General features: G+C 44.0%; 2 protein-coding genes across 3 annotated transcripts in view; both read left to right on the top strand.

The window, feature by feature from the left end:
• Window positions 1-1,348: 1,348 nt before the first annotated feature.
• Window positions 1,349-6,449, top strand: CRLS1 (cardiolipin synthase 1). The gene is made up of 7 exons (XM_082480515.1): window positions 1,349-1,800; window positions 2,185-2,322; window positions 2,939-3,068; window positions 3,510-3,595; window positions 4,042-4,110; window positions 4,439-4,530; window positions 6,108-6,449. Exons 1-7 carry the CDS (start codon window positions 1,477-1,479, stop codon window positions 6,193-6,195), a joined length of 927 nt encoding a protein of 308 aa, XP_082336641.1. The 5' UTR covers window positions 1,349-1,476; the 3' UTR covers window positions 6,196-6,449.
• Window positions 6,450-7,943: 1,494 nt separating this feature from the next.
• The window catches only part of COMMD1 (copper metabolism domain containing 1), an 83,939-nt gene continuing 69,685 nt past the window's right edge, over window positions 7,944-22,197 (top strand). For both annotated transcript variants that reach the window (XM_082480324.1, XM_082480325.1), the window contains exon 1: window positions 7,944-8,137. In XM_082480324.1, the coding sequence (XP_082336450.1) occupies window positions 7,949-8,137 (189 nt within the window). In that variant the 5' untranslated portion in view covers window positions 7,944-7,948. The remainder of the gene's footprint in view (window positions 8,138-22,197) is intronic.

Here is a 22,197-nt window from a genome sequence, read left to right as displayed (position 1 = left end):
TCATTATAGTAACCGTGGTTGATGGATATTTTTAATGTATGACCTGTCAGTCTGCAGTGGTCATAGAATCATTTTGGTTGGATTGAGACCTTTAAGGTCATAGAGCCCAGCTGTTAAAACTGCCAAGTCTACCACTAAACCATGTCCCTTGGCACCACATCAACACAACTTTTAAATACCTCCGGGGATGGTGACTTCACCACTTCCCTGGGCAGTCTGTTCCAATGTTTGACAACCCTTTTGTGAAGAAATTTTTCCTAATATCCAATCTAAACCTCCCCTGACACAACTTGAGGTCATTTCCCCTTTTCCTATTGCTTGTTACTTGGGAGAAGAGACCACCTTCCCCTTGCTACACCCTACTTTCAGGGAGCTGTAGGGAGCAATAAGGTCTCCCCTCGGCCTCCTTTTCTCCAGGCTGAACGCCCCCAGTTCCCTCAGCCGCTCCTCATCAGACTTGTGTTCCAGACCCCTCACCAGCTCTGTTGCCCTTCTCTGGACACGCTCCAGCACCTCAATGTCTTTCTCGTCATGAGGGGCCCAAAACTGAATACAGCACTTGAGGTGGGACCTCACCAGCAGTGAGTACAGGGGGACCATCACTGCCCCAGTCCTGCTGGCCACAGTATTCCCAATACAGGCCAGGATGCTCGTGGCCTTCTTGGTAGTTAAATATCCTCCATGAGATTCTTTGAGGTTTTCTTTGTTTGTTTTGTGTTTTTTTTTTTAAGAGCCTCCATCTTTTTTGCCAGGTATTGACTGCTCTGTGTAACTCAAGCTGACTGAACAGCTTGGGGTCAAGCCTCAGTTGCGTGACAAATCAGTGCCAGAAACATGAAGAATAAGGTGTTAGGGCAGGAAGGTAGGAGCGAGCCTCCAAAGCAAATAAATGCTGCCAACAACTCCTCTCCTTTCTCCTTGAGCTAAAGTAAACGTGGGGGAGGAGCGCGTACCGAGAACAAGAGCCTCCTCAGGCCCTCTGATAAGCCTCTCAGGGTAAAGCAGACATTCGCCTTCCTCCCTCAGGGGCTCGTCGGGGAAGAGCGGGAGCACCCAGCGCGGCCCGGCCCTCGCCAGCGGCGGACTGACCCCACGCAGCCGCCCGCCATGCCGCCATGGACACCGCCGTCCGCGCCCGGGGGCCGCCAGGGGAGAGCGTCGGCCGCCAGGTAGACCGCAAAACGGCGGAAAAGCGGGTTTTTCCCCTCGCGGCGGGTTGTTTTTTTGTTTTGTTTTGTTTTGGGTTTTTGGTAATTTGCTGGTAGCCTGCCGTAAAGCGCGCGGCGGGGAGGGGGGCTGCCGTAAAGCGTCGCAAAAAAAAAAAAAAAAAAAGCCGCACGTCGCCTCGCACCAACCCGGGCGGCTCGTACCCTGTCCCCCAGCCCCCGCCGGTCTCGTCATGGCGGCGGTGGGAGGCCGCTCGCTTCCGCGGGCAAGGCCGTAAGCGGGCCGCGGACAGCCGCTACCCCCTGCACCATGCTGGCCGCCGCTTGGCTGGGCAGGGGATTTTGGGGGCTCCTCCGCGGTGCGGGGCGGAGGAGGGCGGGCGGCGGCGCTAGGCCTTTGGCGGAGGGGAGCGGGGGGGTCGGCAGCCGCCATGGTGACGGCGGCGGCGTCGTCTTCTGCCTGGCGGCGGGCAGGGGGGTGCCCCAACGGCTGCTGCGCGCGCCCCGCGCCGCCGCCGCGCGCCTTCTCAGCGGCGGAGCCGGGCAGCGGCGTGTGGCGGGGAGCGGCGGGACCGGGCCGCCGGACCCCCCGCTTCCCCGGGAACGGCGTGTGGCGGGGCGATACGCCGAGCTGGTAGGTGACCGGGGAGGGGGGTGCGTCGGGCAGGTTCTCGCCATGTCGCTGCGGGAAGCTGTCGCGCCGCCGCTGAGGGAGGGAAGGGCCGAGAGGGGGGTAGCTGCCAGAGCCCTGCTGCCTGCTGTCCCCGGCTAAATTCAGAGAAAAAAACAAAGGTTTTGGGGGTCTCCCGGTGGCGGCGTGTTTGGCTTTTGAAGGCTGAGTTAATGTTTAGTCGTTGTGGGGAGAGCCGTGTCGGTGTGTCTTGTGCAAACGGCAGAACTTGGGACCGTTTTCTGGCTATTTCAACGTAAAATCTGTGATTAGTCTTAGCGTGTGACAGAATTCATTAAGTTAGGTTTTGCCTTCCCGGCCTGAAGTTTTTACTTTCTTGCTTTCTAGTATGAAAACCCCTGGACGATCCCAAATATCCTGTCAATGGCAAGAATGGGTTTGGCGCCCGTTTTAGGCTATTTGATTGTTGAAGAAAATTTCAATGTTGCACTAGGTGTCTTTGTTCTGGCTGGCGTAACAGATTTGGTATGTTTACATCAGTTCTGAAATACTTCTGGCGGGTAGCGTGGGTTATGGTGATGTGCATTGAAATTTAGACTCCGATGGAGAATGGAAATGAATAAACAGATTAGTTTTTATACTCATTGTTTTCTAGAAATGCTATAAACAGCCTTTGAGACATTGCGAAGGGAACTCGCAGGTGTCCGAAGGGGACTTAGTGCTGGTGGAGCAAAGGGGATCTCGGGGTTCCCTGCCCGGCCCCAGGTGGGCTTATGCATCTAGTGGTCCATTACCATGTGCCGGTGTACCCCGTGCACCCATTGTGACCATAATTGTGTGAATTTTAGAACATCGGTTACCTTTTTTTTTTTTTTTTTTTACCTTTTACCCCTTTCTTTTTTTTTTTATATTTATTTTTTAATTATGACAATTGAATATATTCTGAGGCTTCTGGAATCTGGAATGCAATATGAAAAAAGCATGATACAAATATCAGCTAACAGGTATCATATTTCATCATAGTTAAAGTAGCTGTATTATGTGATGTCATTCATGAAATATCTCTATACCAGTAGCATATATAAACTGTGTGTATTCTTTGTTTTTGAACAGAGAAACATTGAACTTTGTTTTTTCCTAGTTGGATGGATTTATTGCACGAAACTGGGCTAATCAGAAATCGGCTTTGGGAAGTGCTCTTGATCCTCTGGCTGATAAAATTCTCATCAGTGTGCTCTATGTCAGCCTGACTTGTGCAAATCTTATCCCAGGTGAGAAAATGTTATTACTTGCATCTACTACATAAGTAAAGAAGCTAACTTTATGTGTAGTAATATTTGTTGTGTCTAGAAGGAAAACTGTGTATACTCAAAACTCTTGCTTTGTCTGTTGCGCTTTGTCATTTGCTCCTATTAAATTCTTAAAAAACAACACTCCCCCACCACAATAGACTTGCAAAACAAAAAGTGTTACTGCCGATTTCAGATGTACTTTCTTTAAAGCAATAGCAGCTATGTGAAAAGGTTTCTCATAGACTAGCTTGTTTTAAGACTTTCAGAAGTCATGTTAAAAATCTTCAGTAGTGCATAAGACTTGTTCAGAAGAAGTTGGGAGTGGTTATTTCTTCTTGCTTCGTATTTTGTGTTCTTTTTTGTGTTGGTTTTAATCATGGATGTGATTTTTCACTAGATCCTGTTGGCTTGTTTTTTCAGTTTCGCTTACTTCTATGATTATCCTGAGGGATGTAGCACTCATTGCTGCTGTTTTTTATGTGCGATACAAAACTCTTTCTCCACCGGTAAGTGTGTGGTATTAAACAAAATTGTATGAACATGTAAACCTTTTATTTTGATTAAATCTTCTGTATTTTTGCAAGCATAAAAAAGGATGAATAAGCCTTTAACAAAGCTGTAACCCAGAGATTTTCATCTTGAGACTTAGTGGTTGCTCAAAACTTGGGTGGGTAGCCTAAGATGTAATGCTGTGCTTGTTCTTTTGCCAGATAGATTTGTAAGCAGAACAGTATTTCATAAAATAGGCCTCATAAAGATGAGTCAGAGCTACTGATAACTTTTTCCCCCGTGTATGATGTGTAATAAATCATATAAGAGCAGCAGCAGTATAATTCTTTAGTGTTACAGTTGACTTTTCTGTGTCATGTATATGTATATGTCAGGTATATCAAATTGAACATACTAGAATTGCCTTTTTTTTTTTTCTTTCTTCTCTTTTCTATCCCAACAGAGAACACTGAGTAGGTATTTTAACCCTTGTTATGCTACTGCCCAATTAAAACCAACATTCATTAGCAAGGTAAGAGTCATAACTCCTTACAAAAGATAACTCCTCAGTACTGGGGGTGGTGTGTAGTTTGGAGGGAGGAGGCTGTTTACTGCTGAGTGTGGCTTCAAAATAATGCCAACTAATTTGGAGGCACCTTAAATCCTGACAGATTTCCAGCAATACTCTGTCAGAGCACGTGCTGATTTCAAGTTTGTGAGATGCTTCATTTAAAAGAGGTTTCTAAATAAATTTTCTGTATAGAGACTAGTACTTAAACTAGTAATCAAAGTGTATATTGGTATTCCTTTCATAGTACATGTCTTCATTTTGGTCACATTTCCTATTTTGCTTTTATCAGATGAATACAGCGGTTCAGCTAATCTTGGTGGCAGCTTCTTTAGCAGCTCCTGTTTTCAATTATGTGGACAGTGTATATCTACAGACACTATGGTAACTTCATCTCTTCGCCGTTTTTCAGATAACTTAATGTTCTCCTGAAGAAATTGGTAATTGAGATAAATCTAATTGTCTGGAACAAAAACCATGCCTGGATGATGTAATAGACCCATATGTCTGAATTTTTACACATTTGTTCTTAACTGACACAGGAGGTAGATATTTATTGGTACTTAATTTACTACACAAGCAAAAAGTAGTCAAATGAAACTAGTTAAGATCCAGGAATAATAGCTAAAGAAACAAGTCTTCAAAATAGATGTGGTGTACACAGGCAAAATGTAAATTCAGGTTAATAGAAAAGAAGGGAATGGGTAGAAAGGCTGTATGATTCTTTATTTATTCATGCCGTAAGTGTCCTTGAAAAAGCAACCTTGATATCAGTACAAATAGACGTGAAGTGGGAAGTGTTTTCTTATTTTTGCTTTATGCTGTACCTGCTATCTTGAAATCTAGGTTTCTGAAGCCTCTTTGAAAAGCACCTGAAGAAATCAGTGGTTCCTGCTAGACTATAGGAAGGAAGGAAGGGAAGGGATCAAATAGAAGCAGGCGTACGGGAACGTACCTCCTTAAACAGTGGTTGTTCCTCTCACTGCTGTCATTGGAGTTCTGAACTGTGTCTGAATCGTAGCTGAAGGCAGTTGTTACAAGTGCAGTTATTGTTCTGAACTCGCACCTAACTGCTCAGGAGAAAAGAGGGTGAACAGCAAAGAGTGGAATTACTTACTAACTTAAAGCAGTGGAAAATCTGGTGTTACTTGTCCTTTAGGAAATAAAAACATCCAAACCTCAAAGATTCTAAGGAACTAGGAACCTTGGTCTTAACGGTCAAGGTGGTTTGTCATCCTGTTGGAAAGCCGAGTCTAGAATTGCTTCTGTGAAAGACGCTTGCCTTGCTACTTGTTTGGGCCTCTGAGAGAGTTACCGTGTTGTGAGGGATGGAGAAATGCTGGGTGTAAGTTCCCGGGGTCCTCTGTAAACCTTCTCAGAAATGACCTGGGTGAGTCCGGCAGCATGTCCAGGGAGGGCAGGACTGTAGTGGCAGCTCCCACCTGAATGGTGTCGGCCTTTGGCACCGAGGACCACTGCTGATTTAGAAATATATATGGTTATTACCCAGCTTCTGGTAAAGCAACAAAAGAGGCTGAAGCGGAAACTTATGCTTTTAGCTTTGGAACTTGGTAGAATGATAAATTCAAGCCTTGTATGATTTGAACGCTCCCCTTTTCCTACTACCAAGTTTCTCACACCAGTCAGTTCTCAAGCTGGTAAAAATAATATAGGGTACAAATACTGAAAGAGATCTTTGGTCTTTCTTTTTCTAAAACAAGTGCTGATAAGATAAAAATTTGGCGTAGGATGCAGTTACGCTGAAGTATGCTACATAGTGCTGGATGGCAGTTCCTTTGTTCATCTAATCCTCTGCTTAGTACTGAATTTCAGGATATAAACTGTAAACTCCATTTCTGTAGGACACAGTCCTTGACTGTGTAGTGAAAAACAGCCAAGATGCTTAAAAATAGTGCTTTTTATTATTGTACTTAGACTCAAACGACTTATTTTCCCCAAAGGTGCATCACAGCTTTCACGACAGTAACATCTGCATACAGCTATTACCACTACGGCCGAAAAACGGTTCAGGTGATCAACAACAAATGAAGTATTCCCAAAACGGCTGGGTCTTGGCCGTGTGGGGTGCCGTGCTGCCCAAGGTGGCTGTAATGCTGCGGAGTTTTGGATCAAGAACTCTCGTTTTTCTGCTTAAACCACAGGTGGCATCACAATGAAGGGAAGTTTGAACATGTACTGTGTATATATAGAGAGAGAGCTTTTCAATGTATTTTTAATTTGTTTAAAAAGAAGGTTCTTTACAAAAAAACCCAAAATAAATAATAATCTTAAGACACAGGTCACTGGTTGCTGCCATGTGCATTCTGAATAATTTTATACTGATTTTGAAGTCAAAATATGCACTTTTCACCAGCCTTTTTGCCATCTTCGTGTGAGGCACTGAGTACGCTGAGATCTGACAAGAAAAAGCAGTTCTAAGAATAAATTAATGTTTGGACCTCAACCTAAGTCAGTAAACCAGCATTGCTTGTTAGGACTTAATGATGTACTTCAGCTTGCAGCAGAAGATAGCGTGTCATCGAGGAATTGTATCTTCAGAAATTGGAACCAGAGTGACAGAGCTCTTCGTATTCCATGGCAAAGCTACTGCCCTGCTCCCTTTTCTTTTTAAACGCGAGCAGCCGTGAACTTTACTCATTGGAGAAGAGTTTGGAGTCTCAGAAGGGTCAGCTGTGCAGCGAAGAATCAGTACCCAAATGGAGTTGCATTTCTCATGCTATATATTAATTTCTAGTGATTGAAGGAAACTCCGGTATCTCCAGATTCTTTAAAGCATCTAAAGATGCCATTTAATCTAAATACCCTGGGGAAAAAAAGGACTCTTTAAATACTGTCCAAATGAATGGAGAGAGCGGAAAAAGCTTGGAGATGCCCTTAGTGTTCATTCTTCCCGGCTTCAGAAAGCATACAGTGGGCTCCCCTTGGGCGAGGACAGCCGGCGCCTGCCCGGCCTTTTCTCTCCTTATGGAAAGACGCCAAATAAAGAACTGGGTGGAACAGATTGTGTTGATCACAAATTTGCGTTTTCCATTTTTGAATGTTATTTCTTGTGTGTGGTAGAGGGTGCCACTATGAAGGGCTTAAATAATGGAAATCAGGTGGTAAATGATGCCACTGTGTTAAAAAAATTTGCTGTAGATGTGTTTCTTGAGAGCGGACAGTCTTTTGTGACTGCGTATGCTTCTACAGGCAGAGCATTTTAATATTTTTTTTATATTTAAACTTGTCTAGAACAGTGCACAGAGAAAACACTTGATTTTTATTGGTACCTTTTTCATAGCTGTTCCCGTGTCTCTTGGTCTATGCCGCATCTTCCGGCGAAGGGACAGAGAGTAAAGCCTTGGGAAATGTCGTTAAAATACCTGAGTATTTGGTAAAACGGAGTATTTTTGCTCGAAGAAACAGTTTGGCTACAATAAATTTCTGCTTTCTAGTCATTCCTGTGGGGTTCAGGTTAATGGGAGAGGGTTTGGATGGGAAGGGTTTTTTTTTGTGGGTTTTTCGCCTTTTTTCGATCACTGATACTTTTGAAACATTGCATGAGATCGGATACTGGTGGGCCACGGTCATTACACGTCTCATTAATTGTCTTGATAATGAGTTACAATGTATGGGCCTCGAGATTTCTGTTCAATAAAACCCCTCTGGAGCCGACGTCTGTTCCCTTGGCGTTTGTTGCCTTGTCCCTTGCCGGGGCGGGCGCGGCGTGGGCTGTCCCCGTGCGGCCGCCGTACTGCTGGGCGGGGCCCGCGGCTGGCTCCGCCCCTTCCCCCCCTCAGCGATGGAGGCGCCGCCGCCGCCGCCGGGCGACGGCTCCAAGCCGCTGAGCGGGCTCCTCAACGGCATCGCCCAGGCCGCCTATTACGGCAAGACGGGCATCACGGAGGAGCTGCTGCGCGGGCAGCTCTACCCTGAGGCGGCGCCGGAGGAGTTCCGTGCCCTGCGCGCCAAGATGGGCGGCCTCCTGCAGGTTAGCGGCTGGGGTGGACACGGGGCTCCGGAGGGCCCGGTGTGGCGGGGAGCCGGGCCCCGACAGAGGTCGGGCTCTGCTTCCCCGCCGCCGCCCCTCGGGAGCCCGTCAGCCGGGGGTAGACGAGGGCTCCTATGTTTTCCCTCGCTGTGGGACGGGGGTAAAGCGGCGCCCGGTGGCTGCACCCCGCCGGGTTTGCGGGGTTGGACGCTCGGGCTGTAGATTTTGGGTACGTTCCTGACGGAAAAAATTAAACCGAATGCAGTAGGCGTTTAAGTTATCCAATATCTAGCGTATCCAGTTTTGGCTGGATAACTTTTCATGCCCAAACCCCCGCGTTTAGCAGTGAGCTTTTTACGTTGTCTTTCTCCTTTTCTAAAGGAGAGGCTTTTTTTTGCATACAAATAAAGCCATGACATGTTTGCTCACTGTATTTCCCCTGTCACTAGACGTTTATTTCACTGCGTGCTGTTTGTATGGCTGAAGATCATCAGTCTGTTTTCAAAGCAACATCTTTTAAATTGCTGTTCTCCAGAGAATCCTTGGGGTTAGTCTGTATGATGGAAAAAAAAGGGCAGAAATTTCAAAAGAAATTAGCTTTGCTTGCTTCTCTCTGTGTTCTTAGTTGTGACAAGGTCAAAAGTAAGTGTGTATGTGCTCTTTAAAAGAAAAATTACAGTAAAATGTCCCCCCCCTTTTTTCTCCACTTCTCTATATTGCTTTTTTTGTATTGGGAGTCAGTATGTTCGTGCAAACATGTGTGTTAGCGTAGCAGATGAGCAGTTAACCGCTGTTTTAAATGACCGAATCATTCAGCGCGGTGTCACCAGGTTCAGCTTAGTCTCTCGTGGTGATGCTGTGCCCGCAGTGCTGCTGGCGGCAGCCTCCCTCTTTGTGCATCAGGTAAGGAACTGCACCTGTGAAGCCTGCCACTTCAATTTGGTGCTTCTTCATTGCTGCTCATGCCGGGCTGTGTTCAGCTCTGGGGCCCCCAACGTAAGAAGGACATGGACCTGCTGGAGCAGGGCCAGAGGAGACCACAGAGATGCTCCAAGGGCTGGAGCCCCTCTGCTGTGAGGACAGGCTGAGAGAGTTGGGGGTGTTCAGCCTGGAGAAGAGAAGGCTCCAGGGAGACCTCATAGCCCCTTGCAGTGCCTAAAGGGGCTCCAGGAAAGCTGGGGAGGGACTCTTGATCAGGGAGTGGAGCCATAGGACAAGGGGGAACAGTTTTACACTGAAAGAGGGGAAATTTGAATTAGATATTAGGAAGAAATTCTTTCCTGTGAGGGTGGTGAGCCCCTGGCCCAGGTTGCCCAGAGAGGCTGTGGCTGCCCCATCCCTAGAGGTGTTCAAGGCCAGGTTGGACGGGGCTTGGAGCAACCTGGTCTGGTGGGAAGTGTCCCTGCCCATGGCAGCGTGGTGGAACTTGATGATCTTTAAGGTCCCCTCCAATTCTAACCGTTCTGTGATTCTATACCTGAGGACAGCCGCCTCAGTGGGCAGAGCAGTTGGGTCTGCCACGAGTTCTGCAAGACTGCATGCCAGTTGGGAAGTGCGGTGTTGCCAGAATGGCGGGTCTTGGCCCTTTCACCCCATCCACTGCTTCTTACCTTCTGACAACTACAGTGCTTTCTGGACCGCTCTGTGAGCTGACGCTTTTCTGTCGGGTTACTGAATAACTCAAAGGGAGGAAATAAAAAAGAATCACTGCAAAGTTCCTGAGTTTAAATTGTCTCATGACAAAGAACTGACAAGCGTCAGAGGTGATTAAAGGAGGCAGTTGGGACTACATAGCCAGGAGCAAAGGGGAGCTGGAAGCAAGATGTGCTCTCTCTTCAGTAGCCAGCTATTTTGCTGGCATATTGAAATAGACTGAAATCAATGGCTGTTGATGTACTGAGCAGTGAACTAGAGTTTCTCAGAATTGGGCACACTGCCTGTGCTCTGCTCTGTCTCTTGAGGTGATGGTCACCTGCGTTACCAGAGCACAGGAACTAACATGAGGATTGGTGTCTGAATCCATGGCTACAAGCCAGGAAGTTTTGAGTTCTACCTGACAGTATCACTGAAAAAAAAGATGGCTTTCTGTCTCTCATTCTTTTAGAAAAAGAAACTAATACTCCCTACGTTCCCTGCCTCCCCCTGTATTCTGGCTAACATTTCAACACTTTGCTGTAGATTCCTGTTCAATTCTTGATTTGCTTTTCAGTTTTATTCTTAAAATTAGTTTCCTCTCTAAATCTGCCTGAGCCAAATTTTACTGTGGTACCCGTTCTCCCCTTTTCTCATAGTAATTTTTCAGACCTGGTGGTTATTTTCTCCCCCACCCACCCCACCTGTTTTTCTTGGTGCTTTTTTCTGAGGTGCTTTTGACTTACTCTGAGAGATGTGGTAGATAAGAAACACAAGTAGTATTTTCCTAGTCGTTTCAATGCATCATTGCAGTAAAGTAACTTTAGATAAATGATAACTTCATATGAATAATCTCCAAACTCTCTGTAGGCTTTGTTTTTCTGTTTGCAGAAATGGGTAGCTCTTTAGCCATCGCTGAAATGTGACAGCTTTTCAGCCAATATGTGTTTGAGGCCAGAAGAAAAAGCAGTGCCGTATCCAGAGGAAATAGCTAGAGAAACTTAGGTAGGCAAATATATGTGACAGATTCGGAATTTCGTGAGGGCGCTGGCACTCATTTTCTGTTTTTTTTTTTTTTTTTTGAAGGGTCCATTATTCCTTTAATGATCAGATTCATATGATGCCTTGAAAACCTTGGAATGAAAGCTGAATCATAAAGATTGATTCTTGCAGGACTTAAGACTCTGGTTTTGTCTGTGGGTTTTTTTTCCTTTCCCTCTCAAATACAACTTGTATTCAAGCACTGTGGAGATGTCATATTCTGAACATAATGTTAATTCAGGCCCAAGAAAACACAGATGATTAAAATTACTGGATATTTACCCATTATTGTAACATAGGCATATAGCTTAGGAGGATGGCAGTATGTTGGGGAGAGGATATCATGTTCCCTGTGTGCTGCTTTAATAGCCAAAACTGGTAACAACTGTGATCTTCGAGGTCATGCCTTCCAATTTAAATTAGCATCTCACTGTTCTCAGGTGTGTCTCATGGTCTTCATGGCCACCACTCTGCTCATCTCCTTATGGGTGAAATTCCTGGAAATAACCAAAGTTTATGCAGTTCATCACACTTTTGAGCTAAGCAGTACACAAACTACTTTGTACAGACACAACTTCATGTTAAGTATGCATGGATTTTGTGCTGCTTATTTCTAGCAGGTGACTTAAAGGAAGTAACACCTAAGTCCTGTGGATGTTTTCAGGCTCTCTGTTCTAGAGCATCCTAAAAAATGCCTTGGTTTTCTGGTCATTTTGAGGGCCCTCTGTCTTTCGCACCTCCCAATGCAGGGGGGAAAGGTTGTTAATTAGAGTTGTACTTTGGAAGCAGGGAGGCTTGAACTTATTTTCCTTTCCCTCCATCTACGTAGTGGAAAAAAAATCCATTGTCTGAAGCCATCGCACAGAGAGATGGTGTGAGCTGTTTCTTTCCATTTGAACGATGCAGCAGGGGAAGGGTGAGGGGAAAGTCATCTTGGCCCTCCAAGTTGCTTAACTAAATCTTTAAGCAGCTGAGAACTGCAAAACACATACGTGTGTACTTCAGAGAGCTGCCTGAATACCTTACGTATCTCTGTGAATTTAAGTATTGGGGCTTTTGTGTTATATTGTATTTGCTGATAACAGCAAACTTCAAAAGCATTCCTCTGCGCTTATAACATCTTAGTCCTTGGACACACATCTTGGATGCTGGTGTCTCCCCAGCACCTGAAGGAGCAAGCTCCACTTGAAGATATATGTTGTCCCTTCCTTGTCAATTGTCACATGAGTTTCTGAGAAATTTTATTCCAGTCTTGATATTTAATTCATTGTGAAAAATCTGCATCATTAAAATGTTAACAGCGGTGTTTGTGTTATCTTTTTATGGTGGCTTTTTTTTCCCCTTCCTCCTCTGGGTGGTGGAGGAAGGGGAGCAAACAGCAGAAAGTCAGAGGACTTGTTTATGCAGCCATTTCCTTTGTGTGCACTGATCTGCATCTGAAGTTCAGAAGACAGGTAACTTTTCTGTCTCCAGTGATGATGGTACCTAATCACACCAAATACATTCCTCTGGGAGGTTCCATACTGTTTATTTTCAAATACCTCATTTAGAAACCCAGGTCCTTTGTATGGTCCATGTGGAGAAGATCAGATGTCTTATAATGTCTTCTGTTGACTTTATGGGGAATGTGAGCACCTAAATTGGGTGGGATGCATAATGCCTTGTTCCTGTCTCTTTAGGATTTTTTCTCTGGCACCCACCTTCTTGATGGTTAGAAGCAGAGATTCATTGCCCTTGTGACTTAATTGCTGTAGTACTTCATGTCTTCGAAGTAGTAATCATAGATCAGTACCATAAATCAACCACATGCTTGTATTACAGCTGAGTATAAATGAGGTGAAGGACTTTCCAGTACCCTCCTGCATTCCACCTGTGCAAAGCACAGCACCTCTGAAAAGTATGGAGATGAATGAGGGCCACAAAAGTGTATCATATTTGCTGCAGCAATAAGTATTTCAATGTTTCTTTCCCCCTGGTTTGCATATAGGGTAGTCCTGATTTTGTATTTATAAAAGATGTTGTGATGAACTTCTTACAGCTTTTTCCTTTCCTGCCCATAGGTCTGCTGAATGTGCGTGACTCATCTGACCTCTTTCTAAAATGCTGAATTTATTTTCTAGATAAATCATGTTGCCTTATTACATTTACTTTTTTAAAAAGCTAATTTATTTTCTTGTGTGGAATATGCTGCAAAGTAGAATAAAGCCCTAGGAAGGCTGGCCCTGGAGAACTGTACCCTTTCAATGTTCTTCTCTCAATTGGCTTATACCCTCTGCCCTCATACTTCCCAACCTCCTGACTCATAAGGTTTCAAAACACTGAGAAGCTGGAAGAGATCAGCTTTTGCAAGTTCTCACCTCCAGATTTTTTGATTTTCAAAGACTTCTTCATCCTGGTTAAAATGCTAAATTAGTCTCCTCCTTACATGAGTTTAATTTACTGTGTTAGTTCCACCGGTAATAAAAAGTTACTTTACATCTGGAGCAATTCTGCTGTTTTCCTGTTGGTGGCAGTAGGCTATCGGATGTATTAAACCCGATCTTTTGCTGCTGCGTTTGAAGCGTTCTGGTTCTCTCTTCTGCTACAGAACAAACTGTACATTGGCTAAATGACAATGAAAATGTCAGTGTGAGGAGTTTAAATATTTTACTGTATTTAATTTATAAGTATTTTCACAAATGCTGAGGGTGTCACCATCTGTAATAAATATGCTGGTATGTCATTGGTAAAATAATAATCAGAGTACGTAAGTAGTATTTGAGAACCAAGGGCTTGATATCCAACATGAGATGCACCCAAACTCTGTGTATACACTTTATAACATCCACTAGCCCTCTTCCATTGGTGTTTTTCAGTAGGAATCATGCTGATATTTTTACCAGATTTTTCTAATGACTCTGATGTTTCATTTCACTGTTTTCAGCCAAGAGGCTGATGGTACTATTGTTTGACTCTGCTGTGCTGCTGGCACACATGTAAGTCTCGTCTAGAAGCTACTTCTATATTGTGAAATGCCCAGCTATTTCTAGTGACTACTTTTCTTTGTGCCTTCAGAGAAAATCTGTTGAATAAGAAAACTTTTGATCAAAATCTGAGGCTTGAGGGAGGGGGGAGAGGGGCAGGGGGACAACTCGGTGCCAGTAGCAAATAAAATCATTGTGTGTGTAAAATGCTCTGGAGTGGCACCAGCAAACAGTGGGTGCTTTGGAAGCTGATCCGTGCCGTTAGCATGTGTTGTCCCTAAAGGCTGTCACTCTTCCGCTAGGGACTGCAGTCCTTTCCTTATGAAGTTGCTGCTTTTACCTAGGGAGAAGATCCCAAAGCATTATTTCCCCTGCTTGAGAAGGAGGAGACTATTGGATCTTCAGAAGAGGGATCTGCCATTAGGTGAAAAGTCAGAGCAGAAAACCAGTCGTAGGGTTCACTTGGTTGTGGAGGATAAAGGCCTTAGTATCTTCTCCAGCAGAATTTCTGCTGACAGCCACTGGTGGGAAATAAACAACTTTTTGCATTTTCTAATAAGGAAAGTTATCATTCTTCCCGCTCTCCAGATACCTTGTGATTCCTCAAGTACGTGGGCTGAGTCATGAACTCTGGAGCGCTTTGCAGTTGTCCAGGCTTCCGTGAGGCAGAACAGCCTCAGTCCAAAGACTGAGATAAAATCATTTGGAAAGAGTTAATAGGAGAGGCTGTTTGCTTCCTGACATTGTGCCGCCATCTACTAAATGAAAAGAAAACTCAGTAAGCATGCTCTTTTTTCTAAATTCAGGTAAAAGGAAGCATGTTGCTTTACAAGCAATGTATCAACAAGTTCTGTGTCCATATGAGGCGCTTTCTACCCAAAAATGCATCCTACTTAGTGTTAGACCTTTCAGTCCGGCAAATGACTGTGCCTATTATGAAGAATTGTGTTTGTTATTGGGACAGGTGAAAATATGCTAACAATAACTTTGCACAGAATTTTGGGAGGGAGGGAATGTCTACAGTGTTATAATTGGACATACATGAGAAAATGATTATTATCTCCGTTGATGTTTGCCTGGAACAACTAAATAACAATCCTACTCTCTTTTTTTTTTTTTCAATTTAGTGAAATTATAATAGTAGTAGCTCGCTAACCTGAACACAGCTTGATTGCCACCTCTGCAGTGTCTGGTGTTTTCTCGGTTTGTAAAGCCTACAGTTATTGCTTCTTTTTTTGCTCTCTTTCAGCATCGTCTTGGGAGGCTAGAAAATGGAATGTTTGTTTGAACTAGCACCTGCTGTATTGCGGTGATGAAAATGTTCGTGGATACTGCCCCAAAGCATTCTTATTAGGGCTTGCAACATGAGTTATTTTAGATTTTACATGTGTGTATGTGCGGTCAGTTCAAATAAGGACTGGTGCAGCTGGCGCTTGTAGGAATAACATGAAGCAGAGGGCGAGAATTCTTCAAAAGAATGAATTGGAGAGGAAGGTTGGCTGCAGGATTTACATGGTTGAAGAACACTGACAGGAGCAGTAAGATCAGTGCTTCACTGCCTACAGCAGCAATTTTTTACTTTTATGTGTCAGCTAGAAAGAACAATGTACCTGCATCGTTCTGGATTTTTTTAATACTCCTGTTGTTGTGATTTCTCCAGTTGCAAAACTTGGTGTTTGTGTTGTTAAAGCCTTTCATACTTGCAATACTCTTTTCATTGCTTTTGTCATTACTGATGGGATGTGTAGAAGGTAATGTGATTGCTGGTAGCTGCGAGATGTAGAGGTGGTGGCATTGGCCTGTCGTTTAAACACTGAGGTGTGAGCAAGAAATCCACACTTCCACATCACAAACCTCATAGTCTTCCTACTGCTGTGCAGCTACAAGTGCAAATCCTGAAGGCAGGCAGAAACAGAAGGGCTCCCACCATTATAACGTCATTCATTTAATTAGTAGTATTTTCTATAACTCAAGCATGAGACAGAGGTGAAAGGTCATTACCTAATAAGGCCAGTCCAAGACTCCTTTCATTTGAGACTGTAAAGTGCTGATATAGCTATAATGGTGCCACTTCAGTGAAAATGGCTTACCTTACATTTAATGGTTTACTTGACCTTTTGTGCCATATTATTTTTTTATGTTCTTATCTATGGAAAAGCATTAAATTAAAAGAAGTCATCAGACCTGCGTCACTGATGTCTAATAGGTGTGGTGAATTCTGTATTGCCCAAAGGGGAAGCGAGTCTCTCTCTCTCTCTCTCTCTCTCTGCGTTTTTCCTCAATTACAGCATTGATTATATCTCTGCAAGTAGAGATCTAGTTGCTTTGTCCCACTTGTGGAGGTGGGGGCTGCCCCATCTGTCCTGTCTAGAGCAGGCAGGTCAGTACCAGCTCTGCTTGTTTATAATGACTGTGAATTACGTCTTAGTTTTAAAATGACCTACTGAAAATCTGCTAATTGCCTTTTAATGGACTTCCAGAACAGCATGCTGCTGAGAAAGGTGTATTCCCTGGTGGTCTTGATGCTTTGTATCCTGTTGATTTCCCTTTTCCCATCCAAATTTATGGTTCATTTTGTTGCATTTGTATAACTTCTGCCAGTAAGTAGTATTTTCATCATTAATAACACTAGCAAGTTTTGGATGCACTCTTTATTTCACGGAATGGTAGGGTTTGGAAGGGACCTTCGGAGTTCATCTAGTCCAACCCCTCTGCCAAAGCCGGTTTGCCCAGAGCAGGTTGCACAGGATCATGTCCAGGTGGGTCTTGAATATCTCCAGAGAAGGAGACTCCATCACCTCTCTGGGCAGCCTGTGCCAGTGCTCTGGCCACCCTCACAGTAAAGAAGTTTTGCCTTGTCTTGAGATGGAATTTCCATGTTCCAGTTTGTGCCTGTTGCCCCTCGTCCTGTCGCTGAGCACCACTGAAAAGAGTCTGGTCCCATCCTCTTGACACCCGCCCTATAGATATTGATCAGCATTGATGAGATCCGCTCTCAGCCTTCTCTTCTCCAGGCTGAACAGCCCCAGGGCTCTCAGCCTTTCCTCAGCAGAGAGATGCTCCAGTCCCCTGAGCATCTTCATAGCCCTTTGCTGGACCCTCTCCAGCAGTTCCCTGTCTTTCTTGAACTGGGGAGCCCAGAACTGGACACATTACTCCAGATGTGGCCTCACCAGGGCAAAGTAGAGGGGGGAGGACAACCTCCCTTGACCTGCTGGCCACGCTCTTTTTAATACACCCCAGGAGACCATTGGCTGCCTTGGCCACAAGGGCACATTGCTCGCTCATGGGCAACTTGTCCCCCGGGACTCCCAGGTCCCTCTCCGCAGAGCTGCTCTTCAGCGGGTCAGCCCCTAACCTGTACCAGTTCATAAGGTTGTTCCTCCCTAGGTGCAGAACCCTACACTTGCCCGTGTTAAAGTTCATTAGATTCCTCTCTGCCCAACTTTCCAGCCTGTCCAGGTCTCGCTGAACGGTGGCACAGCCTTCTGGTATGTCACCTGCTCCTCCAAGTTTTGTGTCACCAGCAAACTTGCTGAGGGTACACGCTGTCCCCTCATCCAGGTTGTTGATGAATATGTTGAATAACACTGAGTTTTTTTCTTAAAAAACAAACAAACAAAAAACAAAAACCCCCACACAGGTATGATTAACATAAATTACATATATCTATGTATGTGTGTGATTAGCATATGTTATGTATATACACACACGTGTGTACATGCATGTGCACACACATGCACAGAAAGGCAAGTGTATTGATTATGCTGGAATTACTAGTCTAGTCTGATCCCTGCAGTGTTTCTCTTGACCTTAACAAGAGTCTACTCTGAAGACTAGGGAGTTGGATCTTGCCTTTGAAGTTCATTACTACAAATTAAATGCTTCTACTATACTTAATTAGTATTCAGGCTGTATGGAGTATATTTGAAAAGGGAAAAGGACTCCCTTAGGCTTCACATGTAGTTTCACGCCTTTATTTCAATAACACTAATGCTCCGTTCCCTATTCCCCAAAGTGTGGGGGAAGTGCTGAAGAGGGTAATGAAGTTCACTGCCATCACCTCAGGACTGATGATTTTCTGGACTAGTTTAAGTTTGTAGAATCATAGAATGGTTAGAGTTGGAAGGGACCTTTAAAGACCATCTTATTCCACCCCCCCTGCCATGGGCAGGGACACCTCCCACCAGACAAGGTTGCTCCAAGCCCCGTCCAACCTGGTCTTGGACACCTCCAGGGATGGGGCAGCCACAGCTTCTCTGGGCAACCTGGGCCAGTGTCTCATCACCCTCATAGTGAAGAATTTCTTCCTAATATCTAATTTAAATCTCCTCTCTTCCAGTTCTATGATTCTATGAAGTGAGTAACTTTCTTTGAAGGCAGAGCCTAAAATACCCCTTTTTTACATTTTGTACTTATCATTATAAATACATGCTTTTACACAGTAACTTAGAAAAGGATTTAATATATGGATAGATTCAGAACTGACTGGAACATGGATGACCTCCGTTGTGAAGGATTAGGAGTTCATTATTGGGGAAAACCAAACTGTTTTTTTATTTTGGGGCATTTTTGTTACGTGTTCTGAACACCTGAGGCTTAAGCACAGTAGGTTTTCCATCGTATATAGTAGCCATACACAAGGAAACTAAATCTTACGAATCATACAAGGAAGCCAAATCATCCTGTACTTCTTTTAGCCACCCAAAGATTTAAAATTGGACTATTTGAACAAAGCAAGTGGGATTTACCTTTCACTTTGTTTACAGTGCATGAGCACCTGGTTATAGCTGATAGCCCAAGATCTAATTCAGAGTACTCGATCTCTTATAAAGTTGGTAGTTTTATAGTTGTATAGCAAGCCTGTGGCTCTCGCTTCCTTCTCAACTCCCCATGGACTTCAGTATCTGTTTATCTGCTGTCCTTGAGAGCTGCACATTTCACTTCTAAAGGTGACAATGGTCTTGGAATATGGTTTTTATCCCTCTAATTTTTTGGCATCATCTATAGTTGCCTCTTAACAATGTTGTTTTATGTGTGAGTCCACGTAAGTAAAAATAGATTACAACAGAATCTCACTGAAAGAAGACATAAAATGTACTGCGCAGAGCAAATGTGAAATAATAGCCAACACATTAAAACAATTTTTAGACTTCTGTTTGTCTAATTATTTTTTAAATATTTTTGTAATTATCTTTGCATATCTTAATATATTTCTGAAAGTGTGTTTTTCATATCTCTCTCTCTTCTCCCCCCACAACAATAAAAAGTGGCAATACAAATATAGTTTGAGTGAAATTCGATGTTTTTTTTTTCCAAATAAGGTTTGATTTTTTTCTGGTTGAGATGTTTTGGGATCTCTGCCAAAAGATTCCTACCTCAGCTTGGTGGATATTTTTTTCTTTCCCTTCTTTGCTGTCTCTATAAACTGTGATACTAGGATTATGAAACATGTTCTGACAATACATGCAGTCACTGAAGCAGTATCTGTGTAAAAGGCAAGTAAGCAACAGACATTTTTACTCCTTGCCTGACATTTACACATGGCTTTGTTGTCTCTCTTCAGACTGTCGCATCAGATGTGCTGTTCTTTTATACTCTTTTGTCAAGTGTAGTTCAAATTCTGTTCTAACAAGCTGTATGTGTAAGTGCCCTTTAGTTTTACATGGTCAAATATGGTACAAATATTTTATACGTTTGAATTAGTTGTGATTCATTTTGCATTTTTCATTAAACTTGATTCTTTTTTGAAGTTAATAAAATATTCAGAACTCCCTTTTTCTGTAGAAGAAATGGCATGTTGAGGCAGTGTGCTGTTATTGTTGTAGATGCTCAGATAGTCACACGGTGCTCACACATACATGTTTACATGGTATATGTGCACGCATGCAGAGATAAGCTGAGTGCCCTTCTGACACTGTTCAGTGACACACTTAGGTTTTTATACATTGCCTAGGATGAAGGTGATAAGCTGTGGTTTTGAGACTGGTTGGGGTCAGTATGGCCCCGTGGTTTGGTTTCCAGTGTTACAGGTGAGATGCGTGGGCTGCCTGAGCTGTGCTTTACTGATGGGTCCTCAAGAGGCTGGAGGTTGTTGTGCTGCTTCAGACCTCTTGAGACCTCTAACATGGTCTTCTCTTGAGCACTCAAAGGAGCCCAAAGGCACGAGTGGCTGATGCAACTTTGCAGAAGGACCCTTCCCCCACTGGTTACTGGACATGCCTCCTTGTACGGGACGAGCACCCATGCGCATGCCTCTATTTTTGCATCCATTGTATAAAGTCTCCTCCTGCATGACCGAAAGAGAGGGATCTGGCTCTGGCTTGTTGGGAACCAGGTTAGAAGAGTGTCAGTTGCTCCTTGCTCGGCAGGGAGAGTGCTTTTGTTCATAGCATTCATTTTACGATGTGTCAGTTTATGACATGTCAGGAAATCTATAAAAAGTCTCGTAATGAAAAGAAAGCGCTAGAGGAATTTTCCAGTTTGTGTGGACAAACAGTAGGGAGTTTATTGGATATGAGTAGCCCCCAATTTGACTAAAAGCCAAAGAAAAGCCATGGGAAAAATTAATTGAATTCTTTTTGATGGGTTGGTCTGCACTGTCTTGGAGCATTTGAGTGCTGAAGTTTTTAGCTGTTTAGGCCAGAGACAGTGAAACCTAGAGCCAGATTTTGTTCGGCACCCAACAGTTTTCACTGGTGGCCTGTGTCTGCAAGCTCTGTGAACTACCGTTGTGCATGTGCAGCTCTCGAGGGCAGTGCATGTTGTCTGAGGGGGCACAACACTGGGGAGTTGTTCCTACAAACTCGCTGGAAAACCTGATGCCTTGGCCAGCTCTCCCCATAGGTGTCTTGGTCAGGAGCCTAACCTGATAGACATAGAGAACCCCCTCTGGGGTCATTAAAGTAGTCATTAATATTTAATGTGATTCTACTGGAGAAGACTTTCAGGTCGGTATTTTGGCTGTTTCATTAAGTCTTTAGCCTTTTTTTAAATGTATTTATTTCCAAAAAAACATTCATTAGTTCTAAGAGCATTTTTGATACAGCAAATGGTATTTAAATCTTCATGGGAAAGTGAGGGATGGTTTCTTCTGAGCTCCCCTGCATGGGCTTTGCTCCTGGGCAAGTGTTGTTTTCAAGCACCAGGGGGTGATAGTTGTGATTCCTAGGGTGAAAAGTTTCACCTGCTGCTCCTTTCTCCTCGTAAAGGCTCAGCTGTTAGCAACCACTATGGCTGCTACTGGTTTGGGGAATGTATTTTCCATTTCACTCAGCTGACAGGAGGGAAAACCATCTTATCCATGCCGAAAGGAAGACCTGCCGGCTGGTATCGTGAGACTGGAAGCTTACCTTTCGCCTGTCAGACCTGTCAATGGGTAACACAACTTGTCAAAATAGGTGATGAATGACCAGATGGTAAAGTAGTCTTGCTTGCTTCCGTTGAAAGTCTGTAGTCTGTAAACTTGTCTCCTTTGCTTGCTGATCTCTTTGCTGCTGTGATATGTATCTGCAGGGTTTTGGGCCATGGTGGTGATGGGCTGTGGTGTGAGCCTGGTTTAGGAGTGTGGGAACCTTTCTCCTTCCAGGTAGGAAAATGTAACTCTAGCTGTTGCCCAGAATAGTACAGATAATAGGCAATGGTGCTGTGAAAGGAAGGAAAACAGAGCCCGGAGTCAGAGTTTGTCTCTGAATTTGAGTCTATGGCAAGACATCATATAGTAGAGGGGTATGACTCACGTATTTCATGTTGTTCACTGTTGGAGCATCTATGCTTTGCTGTAAAGGAAGCTGATGTCCAGATGTAAACCAAGGGGGCAATAAGCTGAGTTAACTTTTAAGAGGCAAACGATCAAGATACATTGAGTAAAGGTGAAAATTAATTCATGGGGTTTGTGCTTCGTTCATAATGAAGCAAGTTTGCTCTTTGCCTGGTTTCACCGACAGGATCGCTGCCTGCAGAGAGCTGCAATAAGCTCTGCTAACGTCTGCACCATTACTGCACACAGGGTAGGGCTGCAACTTTTTTTTTTTCCATGTGCCTTCAAAATACGAGCTGCTCCAACTTCTATTTTTAACTCTCCTAAGTGAAATGAGATTAAACATGAAGCAGTAGTCCAAGGCAGCAAGTAATTTTCCCAGAATGATTGTAGAGACTTGATAAACACAGTTCTCATTTCTTTTATTGTGAGAGAACAGAGGAGGAGAAAAAATGCCGACCACGTGGTCTCTTAAGGGAACGACAGGTCATGTCACCAATTCCGGGATTGTCACTGTCTTTGTCTGTCTCTTTCTCCCTCTTTTCCTGCTTTTACTCCCTCCTTTGAATTTTTTGTATTTACCATCTGGTATTTATTCTGCCCTATGTGGATTTCTCTCTGCCTTTTATTTTCCTCTCTGTCTTTAGCAATACTGCATTAAATGG

The sequence above is a fragment of the Vanellus vanellus genome, assembly GCF_965231255.1.
Source record: "Vanellus vanellus genome assembly, chromosome: 3".
Lineage (NCBI taxonomy): Eukaryota > Metazoa > Chordata > Aves > Charadriiformes > Charadriidae > Vanellus > Vanellus vanellus.
The sequence above is the reverse complement of the archived record's forward strand: the minus strand, read 5'-3'. Positions and strand labels throughout refer to the sequence as shown.

Bases quoted from the DNA above. Each gene is read 5' to 3' on its own strand.
- CRLS1 (XM_082480515.1), top strand. From the start codon at position 1,477: ATGCTGGCCGCCGCTTGGCTGGGCAGGGGATTTTGGGGGCTCCTCCGC. The intron at 1,801-2,184 runs GTAGGTGACCGG...CTTGCTTTCTAG, and splicing joins CGGGGCGATACGCCGAGCTG to TATGAAAACCCCTGGACGAT. The intron at 3,069-3,509 runs GTGAGAAAATGT...TTGTTTTTTCAG, and splicing joins TTGTGCAAATCTTATCCCAG to TTTCGCTTACTTCTATGATT.